A 13361-nucleotide genomic window follows, 5' to 3' on the forward strand; every position below is an offset into this window, starting at 1 on the left:
TTACTCACCATTTTGGGGCTCCTGTGGGTTGTGTGCGCTCGCTTTGGGATGGGCAATTTCTGCTATTGTGTAGACTGTATTGTCTTTAAATAGAGGCCAAATAATTGCTCTGTCTAGTGTGAACAGTGCTGCCTCTGTTAAGTGTTGCATTTTGGCTTTACAAATGCAACCTTGAGATCCCAGCCGTCCTTGTTATCGACTGCCGAAAGACTCCAGAGAATCAGGAAGCATCCGCAAAGAACCAGAGAGGACCTGTTGCATGAAGTCATGCAGCACTCCCTAACTGAAAATCAAAAAGTACAGGAGTGGCGGAAGACTGAAAGGAGGCTCCGCCAGCAGAATGCAGATCGCCGGCACCAAAGCACGGAGCGGCCCATAAGCATTATGGAGCACCAAGCAGACTCGATACAGGCGCTCCTAGCACTGCAGACGGAGCAGATCCGCCCCCGTCCCCCCCTTGCAGCCCTTGTCCCAAAACTCTTTCCCTTGTGCCCCCATGTCACCACCAACCCATTTCCCCCAACATCCGGTTTCTTACCGCCACCAGCTGTCTCCAACACTTGTAGCTTCACCACCCAGCCGTGCAAACGATGGCCCTTACCCACTGCACTCAACCCCCATCACCGTGCATTTTAGTCAGTCTGAAGTGAAGCACTCACTGCGCGGCACTCCAGACAAGAAGGCTGAATATAATAATAGGATATATGCAAATCTGTGATTGTCCCGTTCCCCACCCTGCCCCGCCCCACCCCCTTCCCTCCTCCCACACAGCACAGATTTTTTTGGCTTTGAAAACATTCTTTATTGCATTAAGTAAAAGATACTGTATCCCAGGAAAGCAACAGGCACTGCAAGTCAGTGCATCATACGTAGCTGTAGCGGGGTGAACACCTGCTCCAGCCCTGAAGGGGTTGGAAAAGCCCTGCAGAGGGCTGGGGCTGTGTAGAGTAGCAAAACCCCGGCTGATTGGGGAAGTGGCTGCAGCTGGGGCCATGCCCCAAACTGAGCCTGATAAGAAGGCCAGGGCAGCCAGAAGCTGAGGAGTCTCTCTCTGACAGGAGAGAGAGACAGGCCAGGCGGCAGGGAGCTCACCCGGGGACCTAGAGTGAGGCAGGGCTGGGGAAAGGCCTTGGGAGCTGAGAAGCCCTAGGCCAGCAACTCCCCAGGCTGCAGGGCCTGGCCCTAGGCCCACACAGGTATTGGGGTTGCAGAGGGGCAGCCTGAGGGTGGGTAAATCAGCCAGTCCAAACCCCTTGTTGCCAATGACAGACTGCAGTCTGCCCCAGGGCGCGGGGGCTAGATGGTGACTGGCAGTAGCCACGGCTGAGGTGACATTGGGATAGGGGGTGGGGGTTCCCCTGGCTGGGGAGACCCAGAGAGAGTGGGGTACTGCCAGGGGGGCAGCACCCAAGCCAAGGGCACTGGGGTCCGGGAGGGACACGGGGGGCCGACGACAGGCCGGACACCTGGCCTGCAGAGGGCGCTCCGGATGCTGGATTGAGCTAATTCCCGAGACGACCAGTAGGAGGCGCCGCAGGGGTGAGTCCAACGCCTGATTACAGTAGCAGACACAGATGCCTACTAGCATTGGAACCACTGCACTTCACTCCTGTGCAGGACACCAAACATTACTGGTGGCTTTCAGCTTCAGATTGCTCCCTCAAGGCATCCCTAATCTTTGCAGCCCCGCGCTGGGCTCCTCTCATAGCCCTGCTCTCTGGCTGTTCAAATTCAGCCTCCAGGTGTTGAACCTCCATGGTCCATGCCTGAGTGAAGCTTTCACCCTTCCCTTAACAAATGTTATAGAGGGTACAGCACGCGGATATAACCGTGGGGATGTTGTCATCGGCCAGGTCCAGCTTCCCATACAGACTGCACCAGCGGCCCTTTAAACGGCCAAAAGCACACTCCACAGTCATTCTGCACCGACTCAGCCTATTGTTGAACCGTTCCTTGCTGCTGTCAAGGCTCCCTGTGTAGAGTTTCATGAGCCATGGCATTAAGGGGTAAGAGGAGTTTCCAAGGATCACAATGGACATTTTGACTTCCCCTACGGTGATCTTCTGGTCTGGGAAGAAAGTCCCGGCTTGCAGCTTCCTGAACAGGCCTGTGATCCGAAAGATTCGTGCGTCCTTCACCTTTCCGGACCAGCCTGCGTTAAAGTCAATGAAACACCTACGGTGATCCACAAGCACTCGGAGAAGCATAGCGAAATACCCCTTCCGATTTATGTACTTGGAGGCTAGGTGGTCTGGTGCCAGAATTGGAATATGCATCCCATCTATTGCCCCTCCGCAGTTAGGGAAACCCATTTGTGCAAAGCCAGCCACAATGTCATGTACGTTACCCAGAGTCACAGTTCTTCTGAGCAAGATGCAATTAATGGCCCTGCAAACTTGCATCAACACGATTCCAATGGTCGACTTTCCCACTCCAAACTGGTTAGCGACTGATCGGTAGCTGTCCAGATTGCAATAGCCACCCGCTTCTCCACCGGCAGGGCAGCTCTCAATCTCGTATCCTTGTACTGCAGGGTGGGGGTGAGCTCAGCACACAGTCCCATGGAAGTGGCTTTCCTCATCTGAAAGTTCTGCAGCCACTGCTCGTCATCCCAGACTTGCATGACAATGTGATCCCACCATTCAGTGCTTGTTTCCTGAGCCCAAAAGCGGCGTTCCACTGCAGTGAGCATGTCCGTGAATGCCACAAGCAATCTTGTGTCGTAAGCGTTATGCGAGTCAACATCATCGTCAGACTCCTCACTGTCAGTTTGTAGTTTAAGGAGTAACTTGACTGCAATTTGTGATGTGCTGGCGAGACCTATCAGCATATTCCTAAGCAGTTCGGGATCCATTTCCGCAGACCGAAAAGGAAGACAGCGCGCGCAGTATAAAAACCATTGAAAAATGGCGCCAAATGTGGACAGAAGCACAGGGATTGCTGGGATGTGAAGCGATGCATCACGGGACGTTGGGACAGGACCCAGAATGCCCCACACGCACCCACCCGTCCCTTTCCCACAAGCCACAGCGCAAGAATGAGAAGAGGCGCTCTGTGGGATAGCTGCCCATAATGCATTGCTCCTAATGCCGCTGCAAGTGCCACAAATGTGGCTACACCACTGCACTTGCAGCTGACAGTGTGAACACACAGCAGCGGTTTCCTTTCTGCGGTCTCCAGGGGCTGGTTTAACTCATAGTGCTCTACATCTGCAAGTGTAGCCATGCCCTGAGAGAAGGGTTTGAAAGTCTTTGGCCCCTATCAGAGAGTCCCATGTGCTAGATGAGAATCCTTTGGGATAAGTGTAACATGGTCAGACTTTTGACTGGTTTGGTTTATGGTAACTTTTCTCTGTCAGGCTTTTGTCCTTAATGTTCTCTGCTTTGGAAGAGCTGTTTGGTTTCTGGTAGCCGCTGGCGCACACTGTTCATAGGCCTGGGAGTGAAAGCAAAGCGCAGGTGCTGGGCTTTGGTCAGGCCAGCTGGGAAAACCACAGTGAATTGCAAAGGGGCTGCAAGTCTAAAATCCCAGTGTGGAGGAGAGGGCCATGGGTCCCTGACTCCCAGCCCAGAGAGAGGTGACGGCTGGAGGCCTGAGACCTAAGGGGACATTCCTTGAGCAGACCCAGCGGGAGTCAGAGGTGCAGTTACCCCAAGCCTGTGACTCTCTGCACTCATAGACATATCTAGGGTACGGCCTGGATACTTGGTGTTCACTTCTAACGCAGGGCGCTCTCTTACTGTGTGTCTTACTGCTCGGGTTAATGCTGCGCCCAGCCCCTCGCTGATTTAACTTCCATTGTTCATTGTACATTTCACAGCACAGTTCACAGTGACTGGACCTGACCGTCCAATCGCCGCCTCCCTAGGGGGTGAGGCCGTCCTGTCCTGCCACCTCTCCCCCAGGATGAGCGCTGAGACCATGGAGGTAAGATGGTTCCGATCCCAGTATTCGCCAGTGGTGCACCTGTACTGTGATGGGCAGGATCAGTACAGACAGCAGATGCCGGAATATGGAGGGAGAACTGAGCTCTCGAAAGACGACCTCACCAATGGGAGAGTTTCCCTGAGAATACGCGATATCCGACCTTCCGATGATGGGCAGTACACGTGTCTTTTTCAGTCCGGTGACTCTTCTGAAGAAGCTTTATTGGAACTACAAGTGGCAGGTCAGTAACTTCTTCTGATACCTTAACGTCTTCATCGGGGTAAGAAGTAGAGTCAGAGGGGTCATTGTGAGATGGCACCTGATTTTTTCTCATTATAGTGGGTCGGTAACTCTGCTGTGGTTAAGGTCTATTCTAGTTCACTGTGTTTAACAGCTGGAACCAAACCAATACTGGCTAGTACTGTTTAAAAGGAACAGCAAGAGAAGCATGGGGGGTGGGGTGGGGAATTACATATAATTTTCACCTTAGACCTTTAACCTCAGTTCCTGTCTGTGGCTCTTGGGCATTTCCTGTGAGTCTGTCGGACCAAAGCCCTGTGAGTCACACCCCTGCTGGGAGATGACTCGTAGCCTGTGCTCTTCTGGTCAAGAATCCCACTCGGGGAAGGCTCCAGACACTCGTCCCGTCTCTGTCTCTCTTTGGTTCTTTCCCCTCTCTAGGCTGATCTGTGACATTTCCAAACAGCCTAAGGGCCTCTCTGCCCACAGACTGACCCCGCAATATAAAATCCGTTTGAATTCGCACCTTTGGCTAAAGTACAAGACTCTTGTGTCAGTTAAGATAATTTGGTTTCAGTTTAGCTTGTCAGTAATAACCCCCCACGTGTGATCTGGTGTGGGAAGTGTGTGACCTTAACCCTGCAGTTCCTTGTTGAGTGTTTGGGTTTCTGTTTTGCTGAGCGTGTTTCCTGGCTTTCAGAGGTACCCAAGGGAGCTGGAACAATGTGTATAGTGGGGGGTGCTGAGAGCCATTGAACTAAACTGTAAATCCTGGAGGTGATGGACCCACTTCCAGCCAGGGATGCAGCAGCACCACCAGTCCCAGCTCTTATGGAGGTACCAGTTTTCTGCTACCCACGTCTGCATTCTGCAAGGGTACAAGGCCCTGTCAAGGCAACCCGAACTCCCCTGTAACAAGGTTTTTTATTAGCGAATTAATTTAGGGCTTGTCTACACGTACATGTGCACTGGTTTCAATGAACTAGTGCAAACCTCTGTGTGGACACTTACATGGGTTTGGAAATGGCTTATATTGATTTAGCTTGAGTCAATTCCTTCCTGATTTCAGAGTGTCCAAACCAGGGATTTGCCCTTGATTAACTAAATCAGTTTAGCTAAATTGGAGCAAGTTGGTGCATAGAAAAGTCCTGACATTAACTTTACTTACTATATATCAAATAAGAATCTGACCAGATTAACTGACCAGCCACACTCATGGACTCACATTCAATTATTAGTTTAATAGGAAATGGCTTTTGATAACGCTGCAATAAAGCTTTTGGCTCATTACTGGGCACTGTAGGATTATCACAAGTTCATTTATTTTTTCTGTAGGTTTGGGCTCTGCTCCTGGCATCTCTGTGGAGGGACATCAGGACAGAGGGATCCGGGTGGTGTGTCGATCACCCGGATGGTACCCACAGCCCGAGGCTCAGTGGAGAGATCTCCAGGGGCAGCTCTTACCATCAGCCTCTGAAAACATATCCCGAGAGGCCGATGGCCTGTTTCAAGCAGAGATTGCTATTGTTCTAACAGAAGAGTCCAACCAGAAAGTGTCCTGCTGTGTCAGGAGCCCCCGACTCGACCAGGAGAGAGAGTCAGCGATTTCCATAGCAGGTCAGTGCCCGTCTGTGCCGCACATGGATGGACTGAGACGCTGCAGACGTGGGCAGAGAGTATTTATTATTGTGTCTCCTATGTATGGGCCTGGGCCTTCAAGGTGCTGAACAACCTCAGTTCTCTCGGGATACGTCTACACTGCAAATAAAAACACGTGGCTGGCCCATGTCAACTGACTCGGGCTAAGGGGCTAGGGCTGAGGGGCTGGTAAATTGCAGTGTAGATATTTGGGCTTGGGCTAAAGACCAGGCTCTAGGACCCTGTGCGGTGGGAGGGTCCCAGAGTCCGAGCTTCAGCCTGAGCCCGAACGTCTCCACTGCAATTAAACAGCCCCTTTGCCTGAGCCCAGTGAGGCTGAGTCAATTGGCCCAGGCCAGCTGCTGGTACTAATTACAGTGTAGATGTACCTTCAACTCCAGTAGGAGCTGAGGTGTTTAGCACCTTGCAGGCGGGGGCCGCCATTGGCCAGTTTTTCGTAACAGCTCAGTACCCAGCAATCTTCTCAGTGGGACTGGGGGAGGGAATTCTCCTTTGCTGTGGTGTAGTGAGGACTGTGATGGAATTGCAAGCTATCATTTTAAGAGAGGGGTATTTCCAGATCCTGTTTGCAGACCAGAGGGCTCCGTAGCAAAGCATGCAAGCAGAATCAGGGCTTGTCTATGGGAACAGTTAATTCACAGCAAGCTGGGGTGTCAGTCTGCCTCTCACTAGCTTGCCGCACACTAACTGTCTGTGTGGACCCTGCTACATGCAGCAACTACAGTAACTCCTCACTTAAAGTCGTCCTGGTTAACGTTTTTTCGTTGTTACGTTGCTGATCAATTCGGGAACATGCTGGTTTAAAGTTGTGTAATGCTCCCTTCTAACATCCTTTGGCAGCTGCCTACTTTGTCCACTGCTTGCAGGAAGAGCAGCCGGTTGCAGCTGGCTGGTAGGGGCTTGGAACCAGAGTAGACTGGCAGCCCCCCATCACCTCCCCGCTCCCCTAAGTTCCCTGTGCAGCAGCTGCCCAGCAGGCTACCAATTGCAGCTGTCCCTCCCCCCACTGCCATGTGCTGCTCCTGCCCTCTGCCTTGGAACTGCTCCCTGAGACTCCTGCTTGCTGTGCAGGGGGGAGAGGAGGAAGAGGGGGGCTAATGTCAGGGTGTTCCCCTCCTCCTGCACCTGCACCCCACTTACTCCATCTTCCATAGAGCAGGGGGGACACACCAGGGCTCAGGGCGGAAGGAGCTTGCAGCAGCTGCCTTCTCAGCAAGCTGATCTAGCTCAGTGGTTTGAGCATTGGCCTGCTAAACCCAGGGTTGTGAGTTCAATCCTTGAGGGGGCCCCTTAGGGTCCCTTCCAGTTCTATGAGATAGGTATATCAACGTTAAGTGCGGAGTTACTGTATTCCATAGTGCGCTTCGCTCTACCCTGCTTTGAAATTGGACCAGATCAAAGTGCACCAGGGAACTTTTAGTGCACGGCTGCAGGGTGCACACAGCCAGTCAGTGCGCGGCAGGCTACTGCAAGGTTGATTTACATCCCAGCCTGCCACGCACTAACTGTTCCCATAGACAAGCCAGTGTAAAGCAAGGTGGGCTGAGTTGTGCCCGCTGCCTTAGGGAGCTCCCCCTCTCTGTTGCGGGTTCTTGTGGGTTAAGGTTCTGGATTCTAAGGCATAAAGTCGTGTTACGCTGCAGCCTTCCAGGCAGAGTATTTCTGTTTGTGTCTCACTGCTCTCTGTGTGCTGTGACCATCGCGGTTCTCAGTGGGGTGGGGGAGGGAATTCTCCTTTGTTCTCAGTGAGAGCTGCTGGGTGCTCAGAGTTTATGAAAATTTGGATAATGAAGTATTTTTTTCCGAATAGCACAAGAGAGCTATTGGATGTGGTCTGAGCATCGCTACTTAGATGACACCTGAAACTCCCACATCAGTGTAAGGGCTGCGCTATGGGCCCCGTCCTGCAGTTCAGACTCTGGCAAAACTCCCGTCGCCTTAAATGAGAGCTCTGCCCGAGTCAAAGCTGAGGCTCAGGCTGTAACTTGTATTCAGTTGCACAGAGGCCATAAATGCAGAGCTCCATCGCCAGCATAACCCCACTCGCTCTGTGAATGTATGCTGTGGGTTTTCGTTTCGTAATCACACAATGGGCCTGATGCTGCCTTCCCTGCATAACCAAGTCGGTGGGAGCATTGGGAGTGCTAGTAATACAGGATGAGGCCCAAAATATTCAGGAGCAAACTCTTACCTAAGTGCAGCTTAATAATGCATAAAATCTGAAGTTTTTCTAAAAATTATCTAGCAAATAACTTAATACTGACTGAACATTTCATCTCTATAATAATAGTAAGGTTGTATTTGTAAAGCACTATTCATCTGAGATCTCACAGTGTTGACTAGCCTATGGTATGTTCAGTATTACGTGATCATTATGTTCACAGGACACACATGGAGAGTTAGAAACAAAACATAAACACTCTTCCTGGAAGGCTGCAATGTAACACTGCTTTGTTTTTGAGAATCCAGAACTCTAACACACCACAGCCAAATACAGAGAGGGAGAAAGCAGGCTGCTCCCTAAGGCAGAACTTAGCCTTCCTTGCTGTAGACTGGCTCTTTGGGGCCTCAGATTACATGCTCCCTACACAGCCTCCTAGCCTGCAAACAGCACCAAGAAACCCCTCAGGATTTAAAGTGGCAGCTTGTAATTGTTAGACAATGTTCAATATACCACACTAATCACTTAGGTTTGCTCTTGGTGCAGGGAGCAGGAATCTGGAGGAGTTTTTACTTTGAATTTCCAGGCTCAACTTTTGTTTGTATTAAAATCCTTCATTAACATATTTTGGGCCAGACTCTCTCGAGTAGCTGAGCCACGCTGAGCACAGGAGAATTGGGGGTGTCAGGAAACTGGTCACAACTCTCTGATTCTAAGGGCCAGTCTGTACTGGCCACAGCTTTGGGATCAATTAGAGAAGCCTAGGGACTGCTTGAACTTATGCCAATGAGCGATAGGTGTAGCATAGCAGAGCTCTCCCTTACCCCCTCCTTACCCATAGCACATCCTTTCCCATTAATTAACCATCTTCAGTATAAGCAGAAGAAAAATCTTGTCTAAAAGCATCTTAATTTTTAGAAAGAAGTTCAGATTTTATGTATTATTATCTACCAGATAACTTGGTTAATACAGAATGAATATTTCATCACTATAATAAGGATGTTGCATTTGTCAAGCAGTATTCATTTGAGATCTCCAAGTGCTGCACTGCTAACTAGCCTCAGAATTACGTGCTTGTTATGTTCACAGCACACACAGAGAGAGTTAGAAACAAAACATAAACACTCTTCCTGAAAGGCTGCAATGTAACACTGCTTTGTTTTTGAGAATCCAGAACTCTAACACACCACAGCCAAATACAGAGAGAGACAAAGCAGGCTGCTCCCTAAGGCAGCAAGGTAGAACTCTAGGCTGGCTCTTTGCAAGCTGAATGCACAGGGCTGACATTGGATGTTCACTACAGAGACCCTATAACCCCATTACTGCAAGCAGGACAAGGAAATCCCTCAAGATTTAAAGTGACAGCTGGTGATTTTTATAGTTTTCAGTACACCACAATAACCACTTTTCAAGCACCCTCTAGTTAGCCATTGCTCCAGGACCCATGGAAGAGGACTGTGGAGGAACTTTTTACTTTGACTTGCCAGGCTCCAGTTTTGATATTATTAAAATCCTTCATTAAAATATTTTGGGTCAGATCCTCATGGAGGGGGAGGGGGGGGGTGTGACAGAAAACTGGTACAACTCTTTAATTCTGAGGGTCAGTCTGCGCTGGCTGCAGCCTTGGGATCAGTTGGAGCAGCCTAGGGACTGCTTGAATTTATGCTAGTAGGAGATAGGGCGCAGCTCTATGCTACACCTACCCCCCGCCCTACCCACAACATGCCCCTTTCGTTAATGAGCCATGTTCAGTAACCAGGATACAGCCTCGACTTTCATTAGCTCAATAATAAAGTACAAAGGAGACGCATCTCACTGTGAGATTCTTTTAATTAGTCACGGTATCACCATTGTCACAGTGTCCTGCCTTCATTCTGCGCGTGTTTGCTCCAGCTCAATGGCACTTTCTCTTGCAGAGCTGTTTTTCCCGAGGGTCAGTCGCTGGAGGGTGGCTCTGGGGGTGATCCTGCCTCTCCAGGCTGTTCTCATTGTCCTGGCCGGTTACTGCTTCTGGAGGCAACACAGAGCGAAAGGTGAAGTAACAAGAGGCAGGAATTTGGGGTGTGTGTGTGAGAGAGAGATTTAAAAACCAAACCAAAAGTAAAGAGACAGGGATTAAGTGGCTTTGATTCAGTGTTCGGACGAGTTTCAGGGAGTGGGAGCCGGGCTGAGGGTGAAGAGGGAGCTGGATAAATTATGACTTCACAATTGAACCGAGAAGTGTCAAGTGATTTCACCCCTTCAGATCTCACTCAAGGATCCCAATTGAATGTGGTTCTGAACTGTTCCATGGGGATCAGCCTGGCTCAGATGGAAACACCATGTGAGGCTCAGTTAGGGTGACTAGACAGTAAGTGTAAAAAATCAGGACAAGGGTTGGGGGGTAATAGGAGCCTAAATAAGAAAAAGCCCCCAAAATCGGGACTGTCCCTATAAAAATCAGGACATCTGGTCACCCTAGGCTCAGTGAGCGGGGCTTGGAGCACCCAGACATAATTTGGCTGCTTGCAGGAAATCCAGAATGCAAAGTAGGAGGAGAGAGGGGGGCTGTGCAAATGGAAAGGTTAGCAGTTACCGTAGCTGCACTAAGATTTGCTCAGCCTGAGATCCTGCTACAGGAACAGGGCAATGAGCTCTCTAGTGTAGTATGAGTGCTCAACTGTCATTTTTCCTCTAGTCACAAGGGGCAGAAATTGGCTTTCAGTGATCTGTGTGTTCACACGGAGCTGGGGTTTTCAAAGCTTCCTAAGGGGTCTGAAAAATACTCAATTTTTCTTTAAATTAATGGGCACCAAATGTGCAAACCTCCAAGGCAGCTGTGAAAGTCCTACCTGGAGGGTTTTCTCACCTGAAGGGCTGTGAACTTTATGTAGAAATTTCCAGGTGTCGGAAGAACTGGGAAGGGGAAATGTCTGTTAGAATGATTTCCCAGTGAGGACGGAAGCAGGTAATTCAGAGAAGCAGAAAGGAGCTGTGCTTTTGTCTTGTGAAAGTTGGAACTGGATGCTGTACATTTAGAACTGCCACCTGCACACTTGGTCAGCAGCACCAGGTGTGAACTGGTTTAGTCAATGGTTTTAACAGATGTGGGCTGAGCCCATGTTTAGGTGACAGGGACAGGGCCGGCTCCAGGGTTTTGGCCGCCCCAAGCAGCCAAACAAACCAACAAAAAAGCCACGATTGCGATCTGCGGCCCCTTATTCCGAGCAGGAGTGAGGGACCGTCCGCCGAATTGCCGCCGAACAGCTGGACGTGCCGCCCCTCTCCAAAGAGGCCGCCCCAAGCACCTGCTTGGTAAGCTGGTGCCAGGAGCCGGCCCTGGACAGGGATTCACTCATTTTGAGTCCTATGTACAATTTGTCTGTGTGCCCAGAGAGAGCTAGGTTGGGCTCATTTCCAAGCATTAAAAAGGCAGAACAATGAACTGTCGCTGTCTTGTTCCCTGGGCCTTTCAGAGAATTCTCCGCACCAGCTGCACTGGTGAGCTGTGTGGCTAGGCTGCTGTAATAACACAAATGCACTCAGGACTTGCACGGCTGGTCTGAGACGCTGCTCACACCCGGCACAAGATGGTCTCGCTCAGGCTGTGCTCAGCAGTGACTGGCAGACATGACACTACCTCCATTTCCAGCAGTGCTGGTACCCCAGGGCTGATGCACCAAAGGGACGAGCTCCCAGCGGGACAGAGCTGATCTTAGAGGTGATGCCTGTAGGGGCCCATCCACTCCCTGGTTCCTGCTGACCTGAGCACCCAGCTCCACCCCATTCTTAGCTGGGACACTCCCCATCTACCCAGGCCCTAGGAGGAGCTGTTCCCATGTATCACTAAAATCAGGGGACAGGCACCACCCACAAGATCAGGAGTTGGCCTGGGATGAGGGTGCAGGAACCTCCACAGACAGACCTATCTGTGTCTCTCCATTTGTTTCTCTATTTCATAACTACAGCAGAGCTGCATTAAACAATAATAGCAACTTCACCATTAATGTGATGGAATGAAATCTCACCTCTCGCCCTTTTCTCTGTCTAGAGACACTGCGATCTAAACTGGAGAGTGAGAAAGGTCAGTGACTGGGCCAGTTACATTCACTGATGTAAGGATTATTCCCATAAATATGACGGGGGGGAATCTCACCTCTCGCCCTTTTCCCCCCTAGAGCAGTTGTTTTCAACCTGTGGTCCATGAACCCCAGTGGATTTGCAGACTATGTCTAAGGCCTGGTCTACACTAGGCTTTTATGTCGACTTTAGCGCCGTTATATCGAATTAACCCTGCACCCGTCCACACCAGGAAGCCATTTAGTTCGACATAAAGCTCTCTTTAAATCGATTTCTGTAATCCTCCCCAACGAGAGGATTAGCGCTAAATTCGACATGGCCATATCGAATTAGGCTAGGTGTGGATGGAAATCGACGGTAATAGCTCCGGGAGCTATCCCACAGTGCACCACTCTGTTGACGCTCTGGACAGCAGTCCGAGCTCGGATGCTCTGACCAGCCACACCCCCGGGAAAATTTGAATTCATTTTCATTTTCCTGTCTGGGCAGTTTGAATCTCAGTTCCTCTTTGGACATCGAGGGGAGCTCAGCAGCAGTGGCAACTATGCAGAGCTCTCCAGCAGAGATGGCCGTGCAATCTAATAGAAAGAGGGCCCCAGCATGGACTGATCGGGAAGTCTTGGATCTCATCGCAGTGTGGGGCGATGAGTCCGTGCTTTCAGAGCTGCGCTCCAAAAGAAGGAATGCTAAGATCTACGAGAAGATCTCCAAAGCCATGGCAGAGAGAGGCTACAGCCGGGATGCAACGCAGTGCCGCGTGAAAATCAAGGAGCTGAGACAAGGCTACCAAAAAACCAAAGAGGCTAACGGACGCTCCGGATCCCAGCCCCACACATCCCGTTTCTACGAGGCACTGCATTCCATCCTGGGAGCGGCCGCCACCACTACCCCACCCCTGACCGTGGACTCCGAGGATGGGATCATGTCCGCGGCCGGTTCCTCGTCGGACATGACAGCGGACGGGGAAGATGAAGAAGGAGATGAGGAGGACGAGGCAGTCGACAGCGCTGGCACCGCTGATTTCCCCGACAGCCAGGAGCTCTTCATCACCCTTACCGAGATCCCGTACCAACCGTCCCCATCCCTTACCCCGGACACAGAATCAGGGGAAGGATCAAGCAGTAAGTGCTGTAAACATGTAAACATTTATTTAAAACAGAACGGTAATATTTATACTATTAACAATGTACATTTATAAAAGTTCTGTAAACTAGTAAAAAAATAATCAGGTACAAAACAGGAATATTTACAAAGGTAACAAATGGGTTTTCATGATTTCTCTGTCTTAGGCTCTTCTCAATTTAGTCCCAAGTGT

At 50.4% G+C, this 13361-nt stretch overlaps 1 protein-coding gene across 1 annotated transcript; it reads left to right on the forward strand.

Annotated features, from left to right (window-relative positions):
* Nucleotides 1–3891: 3891 nt before the first annotated feature.
* On the forward strand, nt 3892–12058 carry LOC112118569 (butyrophilin subfamily 3 member A2-like). Its single transcript, XM_029913333.1, has 4 exons — nt 3892–4168; nt 5503–5784; nt 9904–10020; nt 12018–12058. Exons 1-4 carry the CDS (start codon nt 3907–3909, stop codon nt 12056–12058), a joined length of 702 nt encoding a protein of 233 aa, XP_029769193.1. The 5' UTR covers nt 3892–3906.
* Nucleotides 12059–13361: the final 1303 nt, after the last annotated feature.

Source organism: Terrapene carolina, unplaced genomic scaffold (assembly GCF_002925995.2).
Source record: "Terrapene carolina triunguis isolate 2854851 unplaced genomic scaffold, T_m_triunguis-2.0 Scaffold589, whole genome shotgun sequence".
In the NCBI taxonomy this organism is placed as follows: Eukaryota; Metazoa; Chordata; order Testudines; family Emydidae; genus Terrapene; species Terrapene triunguis.

Coding starts and splice junctions, on each gene's coding strand:
- LOC112118569 (XM_029913333.1), top strand. CDS start 3,907: ATGAGCGCTGAGACCATGGAGGTAAGATGGTTCCGATCCCAGTATTCG. Junction 4,169..5,502: donor ATTGGAACTACAAGTGGCAG/GTCAGTAACTTC, acceptor TTTTTTCTGTAG/GTTTGGGCTCTGCTCCTGGC. Junction 5,785..9,903: donor GTCAGCGATTTCCATAGCAG/GTCAGTGCCCGT, acceptor TTTCTCTTGCAG/AGCTGTTTTTCCCGAGGGTC.